Raw genomic sequence first — 21504 nt, forward strand, 5'->3', positions numbered from 1 at the left:
TCTCCCACCCACCTGTCCATCCACCTCTCCTCTGTCTGTCCATCCACCCACATGTCCATCCATACCCCACCCACAAGTCCATCTATCTTTCATCTGTCTACCCATCTATCCACCCACACATCCACCTGTCTCCCTCCACCTTTCCATCCATTTATCTACACATCTGTCCATCTCCTACTTACCCATTAATCCTCCCACCCAAATACCTATCCATCACACATCTATCCACCCACATCCATCGCTTGCCCACCACCCACCCACCCATCTCTCATCCACCTACCTATCCATCCATTCATCCATCTGTCTGTCTATTTATATGTGTGTTTTTTTTCTGAGCTGCCTGCTGGTCTGTTTCAGACAGAGTGCTTCCGAGTTCCAAATCCTCTGCTGTGTTTCCTAAGCACAAGTCTATTCTCTTATCTAGCCACAGTGTGCAGCAATCAAAACCAGGAAATAATGTTGCTATGCCATTATCTGGAATGAGACCTTATCGCAGCCTCACTGTTGTTTATTAATATTCTTTATAGCACAAGCAAGTTCTGGTCATGAGGAGCCTCTTGAGGCTCCTTTTCTCAGCCTTTGTTTCCTGAACCAGGTGTTTTTCGAGGCATGCGGGTCGGTTGCCCATAGAACGGGGCTTGGGTTTAGATGCCTTCTGTTGCTTAATAGAGACTCAGTTCATGTGGGTTTTGCCCCGAACGTCACAGACATGATGGTGCATCTTCAGTGCCGGTCAGGAGGTACAAGATATTGTCTCATCTCATTCTGCAATGCAAAGAGTTCCTTGTCAAATTAAATTCTTGTAGCTATCTAAAATTATTGCACTGGGGGTGTAGCTCAGGGGCAGAAGACTTGCCAAGCATGCTCAAGGGAGGCCCTGGGTTCCTTCTTCGGAACTAGGGGAGGATTAAAAACACTCAGTCAAAAAAACCAAAAAACTATTTACAGTATTGTAAGCCTGTGGTCCTAGCGCTAGGGATGCTGAGCCAGGAGGTCACCTGAGCCCTGGAATTCAACACCAGCCCCGGTAACACAGTGAGACCCCATCTCAAAAGCAGACAATACAGCGTGCTTTATCTGGCTGCACTATCAAGTTATATTTAGAGAACTTGGGTCCCTCCCACCCTCTCTGGAGTCCCAGTTTTCCTCTAATTTACTAATTCCTTCTATTGATATTTTTTTGTGTCATACCCCCCCCCCCCCACATAGATCAATGTTCGAACACTCACACTTTGCACACTCTTGTGTTCTGTTCTGGCGGTCACTCTAGGTTGGTACCAGAGATAGTCCCTGATCTGTTTTCTGTCTGTCTCCCCAGTCTGGGTGTGTCTAATCTAGTTGCCTGTTGGTGACTGATTATACCATCCCCAGCCTTCTGCACTGGGCGTTAGTCAGAGTCAGCTCTTCCAAGGCCATCTGCACCTTGTGGATGGGGTGGGACCTATTTTTATACCCCAGGCTTGATGTCTTGGGTGTAGTGGGTGCTGAGTGACTGAAGAGATCGCAGAGAAGCCTGGCAGAGGTGGGGTTTGCACAGAGGAGCCTGTGCCTCCTCCCAGCATGGCACCCACCACAGTTCCCAGGGTAACACAGTGTTATAGAATCTTGAGACACACAGATACGTTTTGGTTGTCACTCAGCCTATACAACGTGTGCTGGCCTGGTCATTCCTGTTCCTCTTGGCCTGTAGGGGAAATACCGTGTGTAGGGTGGAGAGAGCTGCAGGCTGGCCTTGAGACCCAAGCTTCCAGCTCTTATTTCCTCCTTTCCCTAACAGCTCTGCACGAGCCGTTGGAGGCCTTGGCTCCATCCCTAAGTGCTGTTCAAGTTCTCTTCGACTCTCAGCTGTCCTTTCTCTCTGACAGCACTGTCTTTCTCCACCGAGGAGAGAAATAGCCCAGGTGCACAATAGGTTTCTTCGGTGATTAAATATTGAAGGGTACAAATGTTCTCGGGAGAAAATGACATGGGACGAAGAAGGCGCAGCTGAAATGTACTTTAGAACAGCCAGAGGCAGGGGCCTAAGCTTGTTAAAGACCGTAAGTGACTGAGTGGGATCCATTTCCCTGGATCATCACTTGTTGGACACCAGTGCATTTCCTTCCAAGGCATTTATTACTGAGTGTTGATTGTGTGCTGGTCACTCGCCACATGCAGGCGCTGAGAAGTGAGATCGCCTGTGTTGTAAAGCATGCACGCAGCCTCTACCCCAAAGCAACTTGGCATGGAGTTGGATTTTGGAGGGGAAAGTGCTTCGGGCCTTTCAGGGGCCTCCTGGTTATTGGGCTGGGCTGCAGAGCTTCTTATGGATTGAGGTCCCTTCTTCAGAGTTGACACCTCCCTGGGGTCACTTCTGCTGACACCTCCCTGATCAAGTTAAAGGGGACTCCTCTGGGGGCTATGCCTTGTCTCCAGCCACCGCCACCTATACAGTGGTGTAAGTGGATTCCCAGTGGAGGCAGCCAGTGGGTAGCAGTGATTCCTGAAGTATGTGACTCAGAGGGAGAAGGCTTTTGCTCCACAGCTATCGATATACATACTCCTGGTAGCCTCCTTCCTGCTCAACACATGGAGGGCTGGAGTGGCTGGCTCTTGCCCTGTGGGAAGACTTCCGGAAGAAGCTGGTTGGGAGGCAGGTGGTGGACACTTGCCTTTCAGGGCATGAAGTACAAGGCAGCCTGGGGTGGCTGATGCAGGTGCCTGGAGACTAGCAGGACTGCCTCACTGTCAGTTTTTGGAAATCAGGAGGCTTGCGAGCCACCAGAGTGCCACCAGTGTTCTGAAGAGTTGAGGCAGTCCCAAGGCCAGCTAGAGACAGTGCTAGGTTTATCATTGACAAGTGTGCCTGGGCCCACTCCTCCAGACCTGGGCCTGCAGACGTCTTGCTGGGAGTGGGGGAGGAGGGCTGGCTTCCTACCTCTGCCTCTTCCTACAAGTTAAGTGCTGTGGAGCTCAAAGATAAGGCCCAGGGCCAGAGCCTGGGTGGGTCTGCTTCTGTCCCTAGGGAGTGTAGCCAGTGGCAAGAAGAGGTCATGAAATGGGACAGAAGACAGAGATGAGCTAGACAGGGGTCCTATAGACATTTTTCCAGGAAAAAAAGATGAAATTGGCTTCTACGAAAAATTAAAGATCTGATCCATCAGGTCCATAGTTTCATATTTCTATGGCTGACGGCATGGCTTAGTGCTCTTCTAAGACATGTGAGGCCCTGGGAACTGTACTCAGTACTAGGGTGGGGAGGACCCCAAAGCCTTTGCTTTTCTAGATCATTTCTGTTGCCCAGTAAAATAGACTCTTGAAGTCTTCATTGCAGTTGAGATATTTGGCCCTAAGACTTCCCATTGCCCAGGATAGGAGTTCTTTGAGCATAGACGCTGAGCCCCCCCCAAACCCCTGGCCTCTGCCTGTAGCTCATATTTAGAGGAAAAACTCAAGTACCCTGGTGCTGCTCCCAGGGCCAGGGCTCCTGCTATATTGGGGTGAGATGATGAAGTCATAGCCTGTACATGCTTATCTGTTGTGTCATGTTGAGAGCTCCATGTCCCAGGTCTGGCAGAGTGCTTTGGGCAATGACAATTGATTTTCATGGCAGTGTTCCAATCAGGAGCCACTGTCCATCTCTGTGGACTCCCATCCTGCCCCATGAGCACAATATCAGCTCCCAGGGCTATGAGAGGGTATCATCCTATCCCTGCTTCTAGATGGCATGACTGAGCTCCTATGTTTGCAGTAGGGAGAGAAGTCATTTGGGCCTTCAGCCTTCCATCTTCTGCTGCTCCCAATGGTCCCCTGTGGGAAGCCTCATCTGGCAGAGACACCGTCCAGTGGTGTGTGGGGTGTGTGATTTAGCCCTGTAGGGGGGGCAGCAAATTACCTGTCCACCTTGGCATCCACCAACTGGACTTTATGGGAGAGAGAGAAGGCAGCTGCTGCCTCATCTGTATGGTCCCAGAGCCTGGCAGCTGCAGGGTGCTCAGTACACATCTGGGTGGATGGATGGATGATTCAGCAGACCACTGGCTGTATCAACCAGTGGTGAGCACATGGATGGACAGGTAGATAATGGGATGAGTGGATAGATGGATGGAGGTGCTGCCCCACCCCCAGGCCTGCCTTTCTGCACATCCCTTGGGACCTTACTAGCACCTCCCAAGCTGTTCTCCAGCGGTGTTTGGTCCCAGGCACAGTTCACCTTACTGCCTTTGCTCCCTACATGTGTACCCAAGCAGAGCCCCTGGGGCTTATCTCCCTTTGCCGGTGATGGGGTATTCCCACCTGCCCTCCTGCCCATACTAAGCAGAAATCAGGTGTCTAGCAGTGAGCTTGATGTTCTGAGAAAGTTTGGCTGCTGGTGCATGGTTGGAGGGATGCATCCACAGGAGTGGATGGAGCAGACACCAAAAATAATTGTATATATGGGTTTTTGCCTACATGTATGTTTGTGTGCTGCACGCATGTCTGGAGCCCATGGAGGCGAGAAGAGGACATTGGATCCCCCAAACTGGAGTTAGAGACAGCTGGGAGCCACCATGTGTTTACTGGGACTCAAGCCTGGGTCCTCTGGAAGAGCAGCCAGTGCTTTTAGCCACTGAGTCATCTCTCCAGCCCTTGCCCTTCTCCTTCCAGACCTTAGGGCAGGCACATTTGAGTATTACATCTCTCAGCCCAGTGCTAGCCAGGGCCTCTGAGGCCAGCTCCCGAGATCAGAGGCAGCATGCCACCTCGGTCCCCATCTCATACCGAAGGGCTGTGGTCTGGAAGGCAGCCATTCTGAGCAGTAGTTCTCCCTAGAATCCCATTTCTTTTTCTTCCTTATTTCATTTATTGGGTTTATTATTATTATTTTGTTGTTGTTGTTGTTGTTTTGCATCTAAAGAAAAAAAATCCCAGGGTACCACCCTAGTCCCATGACTGACTTCCTACACTCACCCACACCAAGCCCAAGCAGCCTGTCGTGTTAGAATGTGAAACACCCAGAACTTGGCCACGCGCTGCCTGATTGAAGGACCATTAAGCTTGGTGTTGACAGTTCATCATGTGGTAAATACCACCTCTGTGCAGGACAGTGAATAACATGGAGATAAGTAGGTGCTAGGAAACCTCACAGGCTGGCTGTGGTGGACTTGGAGAGCAAGACACCCTCTGAGTGGAGTGGCCAGAGGAGAGAAAAGCTTCTTCACACAGCTGCTGCTTCTCTGGGGCTGACGGTGATGGTATGGCCTGAGCTCAGGAGGTGACTTGTACCCAGTCCATTGGGGAGGATAAGGTGTTGTCTTTTAGAAAACTCCTTCACAATAACTGGAAGGGTAAATTGGGCTGGGAGAAATCTGTTCAGGTGTCCAGGTTTGTAGCCCAGCCTGGCAAGAGACAGCTTTCTCTCCCTCTGGGTGGCTTCTCAGTGTGTGCTCCAGCTGGGTGGGGAGAGATTTTATTTAAGCCTTATCATTTGATTTTTTTTTTTTTTTAACCTCTGGCTGAGGCTGGGCCTGTTGCATCTTGTGCCAAAGGGACTCCTGCTTGAGAGATTTGCTTTTGCAGATTTAAAAATAGCTTTGAAGTCCTTTTCCTTCCCTGTGGGCCAGGAGCCATGGAGGCTGCGCCACCGAGGCAGGCCGTGACCATGGGCTGAATTGAGCATCTCCTCTATATCCCCTTGAATCAGGATGCTGAGAGGGAAGGTATAGGTTTCTTGGGGTCAGGGATCCATGAATCACCTGCCATTCACCTTCCAAACCCCTAGGAGGCTGAAACCTGGACCAGGTGGGTGGACAGGTGGCCCAGCTGTGCCAGGCTCCCCTAGCTTCTGTTGGGTGTGCTCTTCCAGGCTTGTTTCTCCATCCCAGGTCCCTCTGGCTGCAGGGGCTCACACTCTTGAGTTCGTTTTGCCCCTTGGCTTTGGAAATGTCTGGCAGTCTCCAAATGGGGTTGGGCATGGGGATCAGAATGTCTCTTCCTTCTCTAGGGTCCCTGAAGGTTGCTATCACAGGTGACCTGGTGTCTTTAGATCCGTGTAGATGTAAGGGTGTACCTAGACACAGAAAGAGTCCCCTGGCCTTCTCTCTCCTCCACATGCATTTTGCTGTCTCAACAGCTCTTATGTGGGTGGGAATTGGGGGTGGACCTTGTCCCTCAGGGACTGTCCTGGTTCCCACTGGTCCTGTGCACCTGAGTCATCCCGCCTGTCTTCCTGTAATTGGGTTGCTGGTTTGCTTGCATGGGTGTTGTGTGAGCAGAGGTCTAGAATTGGGACTTCTAAATTGTGACACTGAACTCTTCTTTTGAGGTACACCCCTGGGACTGAGAAATTTGGGGGACTGACTCATCTTAAGCAGGTGTTCTCACTCCTCTGGCCTTCTGCAGGTTCCATGGCCATCTACCTAACCTGGGTCATTCAGGGACCCTAAGAAGGAAGTGCCTGGAGTCTGTTATGGCCAGTACCTAGTCCTGTAAGAAAAACTGGACCCTAGGCTAGGAGCTGTGCCACAACATTGGTGGCATGTGATAAGCAGTCTCACAGCTGTGCAGCATTGACTCTACTCTGGGGTCTGATGTGCTAGGACACGGCTTTTGCCTAACTCCTCCCTTGTGACTTAGACACAGACTCTCTATGGCTTTCTTGCTTGACTGGGCCTGTGAGAGCCCCTGGTGGAAATTGGGGGACAGGACAGTCAGCCACAGCCTCTGAGTTTGTGTGCATCTCTGTCCTAGGACAGGGGGCACTGGAGAGCAGGTGTCTTCCTGTTTTACAGCTCAGGGTTATGTGAGCATATTATAGGATGGCACACCCATGTCCTGTTCATTGATTGGTTCCTTTCATTTTTGGGGTTTTTTGTTTGTTTGTTTGGTTTTGGTTTTTGGAGACAGGGTTTCTCTGTATAGCTTTGCGCCTTTCCTGGAACTCACTCTGTAGACCAGGCTGTACTTCAAACTCAGAGATCCCCCTGCCTCTGCCTCCCGAGTGCTGGGATTAAAGGTTGGCGCCACCACTGCCGGGCATTTCTGGGTTTTGAGAAAGTCTGTGTAAGCATTCATTGCCAGAGCTGTCTCATTGGGGTGCTGGGGAGTCCTGCTTCTGTGTTTGGGGGCATAATTGGAGAGAGACAAGAGAGTGAGGTGGAAAGACCTTCCAGATGGAGTCTTTGCACCCAGGAAAGCCATTATGCCCACTGAAGGAGGGCTTCTTGTTTTGTGACGCTCAGAACGCTTCGAGGCTGGAAAGTCCTCTGTAGGCCTCTGTCTACTGGGGACTCCTTTGCCCTGTATTATCTCAGGGGAGAACATGATAGGTAGAATCTCGGTTTTCCCAACAGTGTTCACCTTCTAATCCCTGGAACCTATGAAAGCAACCATTCCTTGGCAGATGTGACTGAGTTGTCAGCCCAAGGTGAGGAGATCCAAGATTATCTGTGCAGAGCAATCACAAGGAGGAAGCTGGGGCAGGGGGTGTCAGATGGAGTTGGGAAGGGTGGAGTTGGGTCAGCACGAAGTCACCAGCCAAGCAGAGCATGTTCCTCTGGAAACTGTAAAGGAGGGAACATGCCCAGTCTTTCCACCAGCCTCCAGATTAACTGGGCCATTGACACTTCTGTTCTAGCCCAGAACACCTGTTTGATCTCCTGACCATTAAAACTCTTAAGATAGTGACTATTGTATTAAGTAAGAATGTGTAGTAGCAGCGACAGGAAATGAATACTTAAATATTCAAGAGACCCATCATCCCATCCCTCACTCTGTGGGAGACCTTCACCCCTTGACTAAGGGATCAGGGGCCACCTATCTCCATGGTCTGTCATAGGTGGGTCCAGCATCATTAGCCTCTGTGAACAGTGGGGCTTTTATTAGAGGCTGAGGGAACCCCAGAGTCATGGCAGTGACAGACTTACAGTACTGGGGATCCAGAGAAAGTTGGGACTGCTAACAGGCCACAATCAGAATTCTAAGGCAGAGGCTCTGAGGATGGAAGCTGGCTACCATGGCCCTCATGGTCCTAAGAGACTTCGTTCCATGGGGAGGCAGGGCGAGGATGGCCTTACAGGCAGCCAGCTCAGCACTTTCTACTTGGCAGGCAGGCTCCTCTAAGGGAGGAGCAGGAGAAACCAATGACTAGGATTGTATTGCGCTGCATCTGACCTAAATGTGTCACCGTGGGGTGGAAGCTGGCCCACATTACCCAGACACTGGGCCTCATCATTTTAGTTGCAGAGAGAGGGCTTTGCAGGGAGCCATTAGCGGAGGGAGAAAGAGTTCATGGAAAGAGAGGCTCAGAAACCCAGCTGGTAACTGTGCTTAGCTCTCTGCGCCACCAGGAAATAAGTGCAAGGTCTCTGGAGCTCTCCAGGGAACAGACAGTCTGACTTGTTAAATTGGCAGGGCTGCAGTGGACCTGCCCCTGCAGCTGAGCCTCTAAGTCTGGGGAGGGCAGGTGGCATGGAGAGCTGGGTTGCTGAGGCACAGTTGTACTATTGCAGGGCTGAGCTTCCTGCTCCTAGGGGCTTGTGGGGGCTAGAGGTATTTGGTCCTCAGCTCCTCTTAGGGGGCTGCACGCATGCCCTTCCACACTGGCAGGAACATTCTGTGCAACCTCTTCATCTTGGGGAGGGATCTTGGGAAGTGCCCACATCTGTCTCAGCAATGCTTCTCACCGCTGTTGGCTAATCATCTGCCAGAAGTGGAACATGGTGATGAGATTTAGTGACACCAAGAAGACACAGACATCCAGGGGAGGCCAATTAAGGAAAGCCCAATTTCCCGTTCCTGGTGAGCAGTGTAAGGTGTAGAGAGAGAAAGAATCACTTTGATCCAAGAGGCCATGGAGTGATGGGGGTGGTGGGGGATCTGGTGATCAGGCAGGAAAATATCAGACCCCCAGCCTCAGCCCTGCTCCCTCAGTTTCCCCCCAGCAATGCCAATGATGTAAGGTTTCCCAGCTCTGTTTATCCTGTGGTGGAAGCATCATCTGTATAGAAACAGGGATAGGAGGTAGGGATGCTCCAGGTCAAGTCTGCTCACACATCCAGTTCTCGTAATTTATTTATTTTTTTAAGATTCATTTATCATTTTTATATGTATGTGTGTTGGACAGTTCTACATCAGCTTGACACAAGCTAAAATCATCTGAGGATGGAACCTCAATTATGAAAATTGCCTCGGGTTTGGGGATTTAGCTCAGTGGTAGAGCGCTTGCCTAGCAAGCACAAGGCCCTGGGTTCGATCCTCAGCTCAAAAAAAAAGAAAAAAAGAAAATTGCCTCTATAATATCAGCTGTAGGGCATTTTCTTAATTAGTTGTTGATGAGGGAGGGCCCAGCCCATTGTGGGTGGGGCCATTCCTGGGCTGTTGGTCCTGGGATCTATAAGAAAGCAGGCTGAGCAAGCCATATGGAGCAAACCAGTAAGCAGCACCCCTCCATGGCCTCTGCATCAGCTCCTGCCCTGTTTGAGTTCCTGTCCTACCTTCCTTCAGGGATAGACTCTGATGTGGAAGTGTAAGCCAAATTAACCCTTTCCTCCCCGGGTTGCTTTTCACTACCATGTTTCATCACAGCAATAGAAACCCTAATTAGGACAGTACATGTGTTCCTGGGTGAGTTTACGTACACCACATGAGTGCTGGTGCCCAGAGGCCAGAGGGCAACATGTTCCTTAGAGCTGGAATTACAGGTGGTGGTAAGCTCTCTGATGTGGATGCTGGGAACAGAACCTGGGTCCTGTGCAAGAGCAGTAAGCACTCTTAACTGCTGGGCCATCTCTCGAGCATTCCCATCTCCTTTTAAAAAAAGATTTATTTGCACACCTGGTTCTTGAGCTGGCCTGATTGCCTGCCCTGAGTTGGCTGAACCAGGTAGATTTCTACCTTTGGGAGAAAGCTCATTGGTCCGTCTTAGTGAAGGCTAGCAGGTGGCTGGTCTATCCACCTGCTCATTTAGTGAGCCCCATTAGATCTTCTGCTTTATCTATCCCAGGCTTCAGGAGAGGCCAGGCAGCTGAGAGTTGGGTCTGGTGGAGGGAGTCTCATGCCCTATCCACCTCAAGTGATCGTACAGTCTCTATGTTAAGAGGCCCAGGTTCTCTTAGCTTTCCAACATGGTCTCCCCTCACATTATAGGCAAGGCTCTGCCTACTAGGAGTCCAGGCAGGCAAGGGCTAGCTAGCATCTAGGCTTATCCAATGGGCCTAATTCATATGCCCGAGGGTGCTGTCCAGTTCCTACCCAGATGTCTACTCTGGGCATCAGAGTCTCCCCAGTTAGTGTCCCTGGAACTTTGACAGAGGCTAAGGCATAAGAGCTCAGGGAATGTCTGCCACTGAGGCTGGGTGTAGCTGGGTCCTCAAAGCTGCTCCAGGGGACAATGGGGGATCAAGACAGCCTAACCTCCAAGCTAGGATTAGCAGTGGGATGTGTAGGATACCCTGTGATGCCTAGGGCTCATGGGCTGTGGACTCCCAAAAGCCAGGGCCCTCTGCTACCTCTTTAGGCAACAGGTATCATGGACAAGACTCTTAGTGCTCCCATTCTCCTGGGTCAGTGTCCCCAGGAATCCCAGTACAAGACCAGGGTTAGCATGCTTGATGTCTAGGGCCCTGGCAGTGCTGTATACATATGCCCTTCAAGTGGCCAGGGCCATGGACCTTGTGGAACTCACATCATCCCTCTCCCACCATCACTGCCCTCCTCTCGGGCCTGGCCAGTCCAGTGTAACCAAATCACCTACTTATGTTGCCAAGTTCTCACCTGTCTTCCTTTTACTGTATCCCTGACATCTGGAGCTGGACCAGGCCCTGTGGCTGAAGCAGACAGTGTTAGTAGAGTCTTCCCTCTGGAACCTCCCGGGATGGTGGAGTGGAGTCAGAGAAGCCCGTGAATGGATGTGGAGATAGATAGATGTGTGACTTGAGACATGCACTTAGGGAGGCCATGCTTGTTGTATCCTTCTCCAAGGACCTGTGCGGTCTCTGGCAAACGTCAGCCAGAGCCCTGAGGAGCATCACAGCCTCCCTTCCCTAAGGTATTATCCTGCATGGTCAAAGTTAGAGCAGAGTGTGTAAAGGTCTTCCTACATGTGTGATGGATTATGGAATGCTGAGGGTGCCTAGTGAACACACCTTAGGACTCTGCTCCTGATTCCATTCTGTACTGTGTCTTTGCCCTGTGGGCCAGGGTCAGTGGGTGGGGAGACCTCTGTTCCTGTCTACCTGAGTCCTACCCTCACTGCTCCTAGAGGATGTTCCTGTTCCTGTCTACCTTTCTGCTAGGATTCAAGACTGCCAGGCGCAGGGCCAAGGGCTGCCACTCAAGACTCCCTTCTGGCTCAGCCTTGTCTGTGGGGACCACAGGGGGCCTGGGCACACAAAAGTAGTGTGTTGAGGGCGAGGGCCCGTCACCACCCGAATCCTGGCTGCCTTAAGCTGAGCGATCCTGAGTGTGATGTAAGAAGAGAGATAAAGGGGGTGCTAACTAGGACCCCTCTTCTTGTGCCAGCATTGGAAAAAGTGGAGGGGGACAAACCTCTCGCAGTTGTGAGTCTGTGACAGGAGTGAGTGCTCATGTCCTCGGAACAAAGGGCAATTCTGCAGTGACTTTGACCTTATGTCTTGACATCTGCAGTTGGAAGCCACCGCCCTCCTCAGCTCCTGGCTTCCTCTGCCCTCCGAGCTACCAGGTGTTCTGCCTCACACCCCTTCCCCAGCTATCTGCAGTCTGGCTCCTAAGTTTCATGCAGGGCTTGACTCTGATCTGACCTAATGAGTGGCTTCCCAGGGGTACCCCATCCTGTCCCTGACCTCTTACTAGCCCTGGGCTCCTCTGCGTTGAGGTGGCTAGAGGCTGGCTTGCCTCTTTTCTGCTACTGGCACCTCCTGGGGCCTTTCTGTCACAGTTGTGTTGACCCAGTCACACGGTAGCGTGTACCCCAAGGTGTCCTGCGTGGCGATGGCTTGGCTAACTGGCTCGGCACCATTATTGAGCACAGTAAAAGCCCCCATCCATACTGTGCCCCAGCCTTGCCTTGTGTGGTGTAAAAGGAATCCCAGTCAAGAACCCCACCCACCCACCCACACACACAGTGTAGACCCCAGAGAAGGGGTCAGAGAGCTGCCGGTATCCCCACAGACAGCAGAACGGGACCAGAGCACACCTGCCATTTGAGCACTCAGCAAACGTGAGAAAGTTCAAGTGCTCCGGTCCCTTACAGAGCAGGAACCGGTCTGCCATTAGTGAGCTGGGCAGTGTCGTCAGAGGGGGCAGTGGGCCTAAGTGCTCATCGCCTGGCTCTTCTCTCCACAGAGGAGGAGCTCCGGAAGCTTCGGGAAGAGACCAACTCAGAGATGCTGCGGCAGGAGCTTGATCGGGAACGGCAGCGCCGGATCGAACTGGAACAGAAAATACAGGAGGTGCTGAAGGCCAGGTGACACCCGCGTTCATCTTTTCTTGTTACCGTGACCATATTCCTGAGTCAGTTTGGTACTTACAAACAGAGAGATGTTGATTTAGCTCATAGTTCCGGAGTTGGAAGAACACGATGCTGTCATTGGTTCAGCCCTGGTGGGGACTCATGGTGCATGGTGGGACAGTGTATATATAGGAGAGAGATTACATTCTGCTGGAGGCTGGGCAGGATCAAACGCACTTCATGACCTTTTGGTGAGAACTAGTTCAGGGTCACAGAGAACTACATTATTTATTTTTATTTTATGTGCATTATGAGTGTCAGGTCCCTTGGAACTGGAATTACAGACAGTTGTGAGCTGCCATGTGGGTGCTGGGAATTGAACCCAGGTCCTCCAGAAGAGCAGTCAGTGTTCTTTAACCACTGAGCAATCTCTCTGAGAACTACATTAATTCCTTATGAGAGCTGCTCCTAGGACCTGAGAACCTTCTACTAGGCTCCATCTTTTAAAGGTCCCCCAACCCTTTCACCATCATACCAAGAATTGAGCTTCATGAACACTTCAGAGAGAAGCTGCAGTTTAAACCACAACATTCACCCCTCCTCAGTGGGCAGGGCCTCCTGGACCTCAGTTCGGATCCCTGATGTATCTATGGGTCAGGAGTGGTGAGAACTAGGCCATCTGAGAAATACTGTCCTTGGTCTCTGAAGGGGTACAAGGTGAGTGGTGTTGCTGGCCTGGTCTGTCTCTCCAGGTTTGAGTCTTACCTGAGCCTGTCCAAGCCATGGTGTGGAAAAACTGTCTTTCTGGGAGGTGGGGAGCCTAGTGAGGGCGATCATGTCACCAGCCAGGCCTGTGTAGAGAGCTGTGACCCAGGATGGTCTAAAGACACCAGACCACCAGTTACCCTCCAAGTCTTGGCTAGAAGATGCTTCCTGACCCGTGGGCCCTGTTCAGACCCTCTTATTTAGCCCCAAAGGGATGGCTAAGCCTCTTGGGACCTTCTGGGGATACTTGATTCCCCGATCCTGCCCTTATGATTTCCTATACTCATTATCCTTCCCCAGCAGCTGCTGCAGCCCTGCTCAGGCCCTTCCCCAGCAGCTGCTGCAGCCCTGCTCAGGCCCTTCCCCAGCGGCCGCTGCAGCCCTGCTCAGGCCCTTCCCCAGTAGCTGCTGCAGCCCTGCTCAGGCCCTTCCCCAGCAGCTGCTGCAGCCCTGCTCAGGCCCTTCCTTCCCCAGCGGCCGCTGCAGCCCTGCTCAGGCCCTTCCCCAGCAGCTGCTGCAGCCCTGCTCAGGCCCTGTGGCTCACACAGAGATTTCACTGCTTCTGCAGTTTGAGGGCGGGGTCCTAGCACCCTGCCTCTCCCCACTGCCCCCCACCACCACACCTTCACTGTATACAGCCTCTGTAGCGCTGCCTACCAAGATCACACCCTCATCTCACAGGCTTACCCAGTGGGTGGCATTGCCACCTCTGCTTCCGCACGTGATGTGTACAGGTGACAGCTTTTCCTTGGATAAGTACTCTAAGCACTTAGTCCGCTGGGTATCCCCAGCCTCCTTCCTCATTCATTCCGATGACTACTCTCATGGCTTCTGCTTTGGCTGCCTCTGGCAGGAAGCGTGTCAATACAGAGCATCACACAGGTGACAAGACCAAACTGTGGGCTCTGGGTCCCTCTACACAGCAGCCATAGTGCCATCTGGAAGATAAGGCTGGGGGCCCAGGACCCCCAGCTTTCCCAATTTGGCATCTACCACTCTCACCCCACTGAACTCTGAACCCCTGTCCTGGTCCCTGCTAGGCCACAGTGAATGACTCTCAGCAGTATGGGACATACACTACTGCCTCTGGAATACTCCAACCGGACCATGCTTGTCCATGGGGACTAGGTGTCCCTCAAGTATGAGCCATGCTGGTCACAGTGCTCACAGCTCAGTCCTGAGTGCCAGGCTCCTGTGTGGTCACATCCACTTCCATCCACAGTAGCAGCTTTGAGAAGCCCAGGTCTTAGGAAGTGAAGCTGCCTATTCCCTGTCCTGACGTTCCTGGTGATAGCTCATGTGCTTTATGGCAGCTGTTAGTCAGGCTACCCTGTCCCCGAACCCAGATCACCGTGGCCTGGTTAGAGTTCTCCAGGGTAGGGCTCACCATGAGGCCTGTTTGGGGAGGAAGACCCTGCCTTGCCTTTTTAGTCCTGGCTGCCAGGCCAGTGCTCGTCACACTAGAGGCCTCAGCTAGAATTCTCCCGGGTTGAACTGTGACCTTAGAGATTCAGAAGTCAAATGGCATTCCGTTATGCATAGAATGCATTTTTCTTTGCTGCCTCCCCAGCTTCCCATGAAGGCCAGGCTACCCCTGCTGGACCTAGCAGGAGCACTCAGCTACAGGATGACCCCATCCCTGCTACCTCCCCAGAAGCCGCAGCTTCTTTGCCCACCGCCTGTCCCCCAACCCCAGCCCTCGCTCTAAGGATCTAGCCCTCCTCTCTCACCTTCCTTCCTTGGTGAGTGAGCTTGCAGGGCCCTGAGTCAGTGCTGAGGACTTCGAGGGTCCATCTCAGATGTGGATGAGAAAGGAACATCCAGGTTGTGACCCAGAAAGTAGAAATGGAAGGTCCTAGGAGAACCAAGGGGGCCCTCTTCCCTGCTTCATGCTGAGGATGGGGAAGGGTTTAGGAGCCTCCTGGAAGCCTGAAAGTGGAGGGGTTGGAGGGAGAGACATTTCCAGGTGGAGACTCCCTCATTCCTGATCATGTTAGTGAACTGGGGTTGCAGGGGGGAGGCTGTGTGGGGACATGTAGTGCACACATCCATATACCACACAACACATGTACATGTACCACCCACATCCCCACAGACATGTATGTGTACTCACATTGCACCCTGAAGCTGCAGGTAACTGCAGACAGAGGCTAGGAACTATTGGCTGTAGGAACAACGCCTGTGTGCCTGTGGTCCAAGCCAGTGCAGGGCAAGATGGCTGATGCCATGACAGTCCAGAGGAGGGCATAGCTGGCTGGAGAAATGGGGTAGAAATGCCACCCAAGGGGTGTGATCCAGCCTGCTGTTGGGGTATAGCTCCCTCAGGGTGTGCAGTTGAATATTCGTGACAGTCAGGATCAGACAGGTAGACAGACAAGACTCCAGGTAAAGGCAGAGCCTGAGGGGGCCCTTAGGCCCAGTAAAGACTATCATGATCTTGTACTGAGCGGAGGGCAGGAAGCCAGGGAGGTGGCTGGCCTGGAACCCAGCTCAGGGATATTGGGGTATCATCCAGCTATGGCCTCCTGTGGTGCTGGGTAAAGAGGTTTGTTGGTATTCTTTATTTTTTCCTGAGCTTAAGGATTAAATAAGCAACTGTGTTAAAATTAATAGGAAAGGTGAACTTCTTGCTTATGAGACACTGCTTGCCCATTGAAAACTAGAATGTGTACCATGGGACAAGCACCTTTGCACGTACTGAGCTCTGTCCTCACCAGCACTCCGGACTTCAGGGGGGCTTCAGGGGATGGCGGATCCTACCTGTCGCTGAAATTGAGTTCCGTGTGATGCTGCTGCATGCCTTTGCACTCAGAAGCTTTGCCTTTCTCCTGTTTAAGGTCGGAGGAGCAGCCGGCACAGCCTCAGCAGCCGCCAAAGGGACAGAGCCAGGCCAGCAATGGCGCAGGCACAGGTAGGCCCCCTGGAAGAGATGGTTCTCTCCACCCCCCTGCCCCCCGCCAGGCCTCGCCCATGTGGGAATCTCCTGCCGTCAAAATGGGGCTAGCGTCTCTCACTGTGAGCTTGTGAGTCCCCACACAGGCCCAAGTCACTCCAAAGGTGATCTCATTTCTTGCACAAATGTGATGTATTGTCTAGCTTGGCCCGGCCTCCTGAGAGGCACCAAAAGGCACTCTGGTTCACTATGTGACCTGTTCCCTGTGACTAGTCATCCATCCCATGTGGGGACTGTGGCAGGCCGTGGCAAGGAATGCCCAAGCCACAGGTAGGGAGCAAGCCTTTTCTCCTTCCCTCGCTTCCTGCCTCAGTGCCCACATCCATCTTGCCTCGTACTTCACCTTCTAAAGTTGTCCTTCAGAGGAGATGGGAACACATTCTCTGTGCAGTTCTTGTGGGCACAAACAGTGTCCCTTCTGCATGCTGACCATTCACAAGGCTCTCCCTCCCTATGCCAGCAAGCCCGGTATATACTGTGGCTTAGGTCATTGGCCTTGGGCTGTCTGCATTGGGAAGAGGCCCCAGAGAGGAGGCCTCTCCTAAGGTTTTCCCAGATCCAGCCTTGCCGCACCCCCTGGCAGCCAGCCTCAGTGCAGGTTTGGCAGGGGCATCCCCTGGGATATGGCCTCCTCGGGCCATCCGGAGGATCCCTGGCTGGTTCCCAGGCCTAGATGCAGAGCCCTTAGCATGTGGATCTTGGTGACCAAGTTCAGGAGCAGCACAAGAGACCCTTAGTGCTTGGTGACAGTGAGGATCGAGAAGTGTGGGGTCAAAAGCTCCTTGGTCCTTCACAGGGCGGGGGACCCCTTGTCTTCTTGTCAAGGTCAGGCCTAGTTTTTCTTTCTTTTTTTTTCCCCTCTATTTTAAAAAAAGAAATACTTTTATTTTATGTGTATGAGTGTTTTGCCTGTCTGTGTATGAGTGCTGGCGCCCAAGGAGGCTAGGAAGGCATTGGGTCTTTTGGGATAGTTGTGAGCTGCCATGAGGGTGCTGGGAATTGAACCTGGGTCCTGGGAATTGACTGGGTCCTCTGGAAGATTAGCTGGTGCTCTTAACCACAGAGCCGTCTCTCCAGCCTCCCAAACCTAATCTTGATGGCCGTGGTCTCCAGGTGTGGTGGGCTGTATGGAGCTGTGCCTTCTCTACACTGTGGCCCTCGGTCACCCTCCAAGACATGGAGGATGTGGCAGGGGAGAGGGACTGTACCGCAGCTCTGCCATTCCCAAGATAAATGAAGGAAGCTAGCCATCCTGTGTGTGCATGCCTCAGGCTTGCCTGAGCCTCAGGTGTCCACCTGTCACGAAGCACCTCGGGCCTTTCCCTTCCTAGGAGCTAGCCCCGAAAAGCATGGGAAAAAGCACCCCCCACCCTGGTTATGGAAGTCAAGCAGGGGCCTCTGGCTCTCCCGGGCAGGGCTGGCTTCAGGACTGGGTGAAGACTGCCCCCTTCAGGCAGTTGGTCGTGTTCCCTGGATCTGGAGTCCACAAACCACAGACCCTGTCTGGGTTTTCTTTGTGACGTTTTTTGGTTTCATGAGACAGTGTCTATGTAGCCCAGGCTGATCCTCCTGCATCAGACTCCCGAGTGCTTGGGTTGTAGATGTTCAGCGCCACGTCCAGCTTGGATTTATGTGGTTAAATGGCTTTTTATGTCTTTAAGAGGTTGAGAAAAACAGAAGGAGTATTACTTCTCAATAAGTAAACCTTCTGTGAGTCCAGTGACCATAAATAGTCCAATGGAAGCACATGCTAGCCAGTCTTTTGCCTGCCTACCGAGAGCCACCTGAAAACCTTGGTGGACCGTGGGAGAGCCAGATAAGCCTAAAGGAGCCTGGGTAGCCCCAGGGGGCACACACTTCATCCGCTGGTGGCCTGTGTCCTTCTACTTCTGTCCAGGCCGAGTGACCTTGTGCCTCTGTTGACTCTTGTCCGTTTGCCTTGGGTCTACAACACACCTGGTATGTTTTCCTAAGGTTTTAATTGACACATGATATCTGTATGTGTGTTTGTGGCACAACAGGTGTCTGGTGACCCATGTGCCTGCCATTCCCATTCTCTTAAACTATGGTAACGCAATGTCTCCTGCAGGCAACCCCACATCTTGTTTTCTCTTGTTTAGTTAGTTAGTTAATTAATTATTATTATCTTTTTTTTTTTTTTTTTTTTTTTTTGAGATAGTGTTTCTCCTTGTAACAGCCCTGTCTGTGTTACAGTTCTGAAACTTGCTTTGTAGACCAGGCTAGTCTCTGCCTCCCAAGTGCTGGGACTGAGGTGTGCACCACCCCTGGGCCTGGCCTCCGAATCTTGTTTTCTTGAGGATGCAGTCTGGGGGTGCCACTGGGCTAAGGCCGGGCAGCTTTCTCCCTGGCATTCTCCCACTTGGGTGGTCACTGTGGTCTGACATAAGCCCACGGCTGCTGGAAATTTGAGATCTGGAGATTTCTGGGGTCAAGTATGAGGATGGAGACATCATGCTTTTGAGGGTCTCTCTGGCTGGGGTGGCTCTGGCCTGCATTTTTTGGTTTGCACCTAGTATCTTCAGGGAGCTGAGCCCTTCACAGGCGTCTCTGGCTGGTCCCTTCACATCTTCCTCCACAGTGAAACCCTCATTCTAAACATTTCCTGTATCCCCACCCACACTGGCATTTTCTGTGAGGCCACCTCCCTGGTCCACCCTCAGAAGGGGTTGTGTGGACCATGCAGTCCCTTCTCTGATCTCTCCTCCTTCCCACAGACCGTCGCAGCCAGGGGCTGTCGTCCCGTGTACAGAAGTGGTTCTACGAGAGGTTTGGGGTGTATGTAGAGGATTTCCGCTTCCAGCCAGAGGAGAACACAGTGGAGACAGAGGAGCCCCTCAGTGCCCGCAGGTAGGGAGCCTCTCCAAGGCCAAGGAGCTGTGTGTTAGGGCCCGGGCCCCACACCAAGTTTGGTGGACCGGTCAGCATTGATATCCTGTTGAAGTGGCTGCCACAAGCTCCTAGAGGACCCCTGTGCCCATGTTTCTGGGGCACCTCCTCTGAAGGGTCTGTGGGAGAGTAGAGTCATACCACATCCACAATGACTCACTTGTGGGTTGTGACGAAAGTCACGTGGAGGTCATGTGTGCCCAGTGTCCACTGTAGGGGATAGATCACCTGATGGTTCATGGACCGGGTAGGTATACAGTGGTTCCCCTTACCAGACACTCTCCAATACCCTGGGGACTCCAGAGAGTCGGACCATCAAGGTGCTCAGGAGGTATATGTGAAGATGGGAGGACTGGTCTATTGTGGAGTCACCCCCGTCGTTGTAACTTAGGATCCAGCGGCAAAGGCACTCAGCACTGTGCTCTGTGTCACTGTGCATGCGTCTCCAGGCCTGAGGGTCCCAGGCACTTGGATGTCCCCCTCACTGCCCATGTAGTAGTGGCACTTTCACAGAGGGGCACACTCAGCATGCTGGTGACTCCACACCGAGCCTTCTCTCTCTCCCTCTCTCAGGTTAACCGAAAACATGAGACGATTGAGTAAGTACTGTGGGGCTGGATGTGGGAGAGGGAGGAGAGGGGAGCTGAACGGAACTCTCCAGAAAAACAACGGTTAAGGACAACTCCTCCCCTGTCCTCCCTGAGATAAAAGCTTGTGGTGGATGTGTGTCTGAGACATACCACATTCAGGGGCTGATGGAGAGCTGAGCCTTCTCAGCATTTAGGGCAGTGGTTCTCAGCCTTCCCAATGCTACAGCCCTTTGATAGAGAGTTCCCCATGTTGTGGTGACCCCCGACCACACAATTCTTTTTTTTTTTTTGGTGAGGGGGGGGAGTTTGAGACAAGGCTTCTGTATGTAGTTTTGGTGCCTGTCCTAGATCTCACTTTGTAGACCAGGCTGGCCTTGAACTCACAGAGATCCGCCTGCCTCTGCCTCCCGAGTGCTGGGATTAAAGGTCTGCACCACCGCCCAGCCTGCGATTATTTTCATTGCTACTTCATAACTGTAATTTTGCTACCGTTATGAATCGTAATGGAATTGCCTGTGTTTTCTGATGGTCTTAGGTGACCCCTGTGAAAGGGTCATTTGATACCCGTAGGGGTCGCGACCCATAGGTTGAGAACTGCTGGTTTTCGGGTGGCCCCGTGGCTCACCTCTCTGATACTCCTCGGGTCCCACGGAATGCACATGCAGTGATCCTCACTGTCTCTTCCCTTCCCCTTTTCCTGCTACTTGTGGGCCTGTGCTAGGGCCAGGTGGCATCTCCCTGTGGGGACCATGGTTAGTGGTCAGGAAGGACACTAGCAGCAGGGGCCTCCAGCAGGATGGGTCTGGCATTGCTGAGTTGGTTTGGCTTCTCGCTGGGGGAGGAGGGGCATGTGAGCCTGCTCATGTGCTAAGAGGCAGGCCAGCACTGTGCTGAACATTGCAGTCTCTTCTGTCCCCAGAGCGTGGTGCCAAGCCAGTCACTAACTTTGTGAAGAACCTGTCTGCCTTATCCGACTGGTACTCCATCTACACCTCTGCCATCGCCTTCACCGTGAGTGTTCTCACAGGCTGGGTAGGGCCAGCGAGATGCCTGGACCAGTCTTCCTTGTGAGGCCCCCTCTGAGGGCAGCTCCCAGGCAAAACACTTCCTTGGGCTCTGGATGTGCTCAGCCTCAGTTTCTCCATCAGCAATATGGGTGTGTGTGTAGTGGTCGCAGTATTAGATCTCAGGCCCCTGGGGATGTAATGACTGCTGTCTCTGCATGGCATGTACCTCAAAGCAATGTCCTCAAGAAAAGACTCTTGGCTCACTGGTTGGTTGAGACCTGAGGCTTGGCCACATGGACCCCAGGGTGGGACCAGGGAGGCTCCTGACAAGTGCATGGTGTCACAAGGGCCGCAAGGTGACCCACCCACTTGCCCAGGCTTCCAGGCCAGACGGGGGCCACAGCTTGGGCACCTTCCAAAGGATTCACAGATGGTGCCCTCCTGAGGAGGCCCATCTGTAGGGGTTGGGTTGCCCAGTTAGTCTTACCCTCGGAGGGTCCTAAGACAACCCTAAACCTGTGTCAGGCCTCCTGGTTCCCTCCCAGGGACTCACTGCCCACCAGGGATACATGCACTTGGCACACTCACAGCTAAAGCTATGAGAGAGGGCTCCACCCCATCTGGACCCTGAGGTCCCTTCCCCTGCCACCCTCACAAATGCTCTGCAAGGTTTCCCCGCCTAAAGACCACATGCTATCTCCCTAAGAGACACACATTTTGTTCAGGCCCACCTTCAGACCTGCCCTGTCTGAGTATTACTCTGGGCTTCGGGCTCCATGTGGACCCCCATGCATGGCAGCTCATCTGCAGCCCTCAGCAGTGATGAGCCTCCTCCTCAACTGGCAGAACTGGAGCACGGGGGTCACACTGGGGACAGGCGAGACATCTTCATGG

At 52.6% G+C, this 21504-nt stretch overlaps 1 protein-coding gene across 4 annotated transcripts in view; it reads left to right on the forward strand.

The window, feature by feature from the left end:
* Positions 1 to 21504, forward strand: part of Gramd4 (GRAM domain containing 4) — a 79867-nt gene that overhangs the window by 47692 nt on the left and 10671 nt on the right. For all 4 annotated transcript variants that reach the window (XM_036208582.1, XM_036208585.1, XM_036208583.1 and 1 more), the window contains exons 4-8: positions 12283 to 12403; positions 15991 to 16064; positions 18842 to 18974; positions 19587 to 19612; positions 20523 to 20614. In XM_036208582.1, coding sequence (XP_036064475.1) covers positions 12283 to 12403; positions 15991 to 16064; positions 18842 to 18974; positions 19587 to 19612; positions 20523 to 20614 — 446 coding nt within the window. The remainder of the gene's footprint in view (positions 1 to 12282; positions 12404 to 15990; positions 16065 to 18841; positions 18975 to 19586; positions 19613 to 20522; positions 20615 to 21504) is intronic.

The sequence above is a fragment of the Onychomys torridus genome, chromosome 16 (genome assembly GCF_903995425.1).
Source record: "Onychomys torridus chromosome 16, mOncTor1.1, whole genome shotgun sequence".
NCBI lineage: Eukaryota > Metazoa > Chordata > Mammalia > Rodentia > Cricetidae > Onychomys > Onychomys torridus.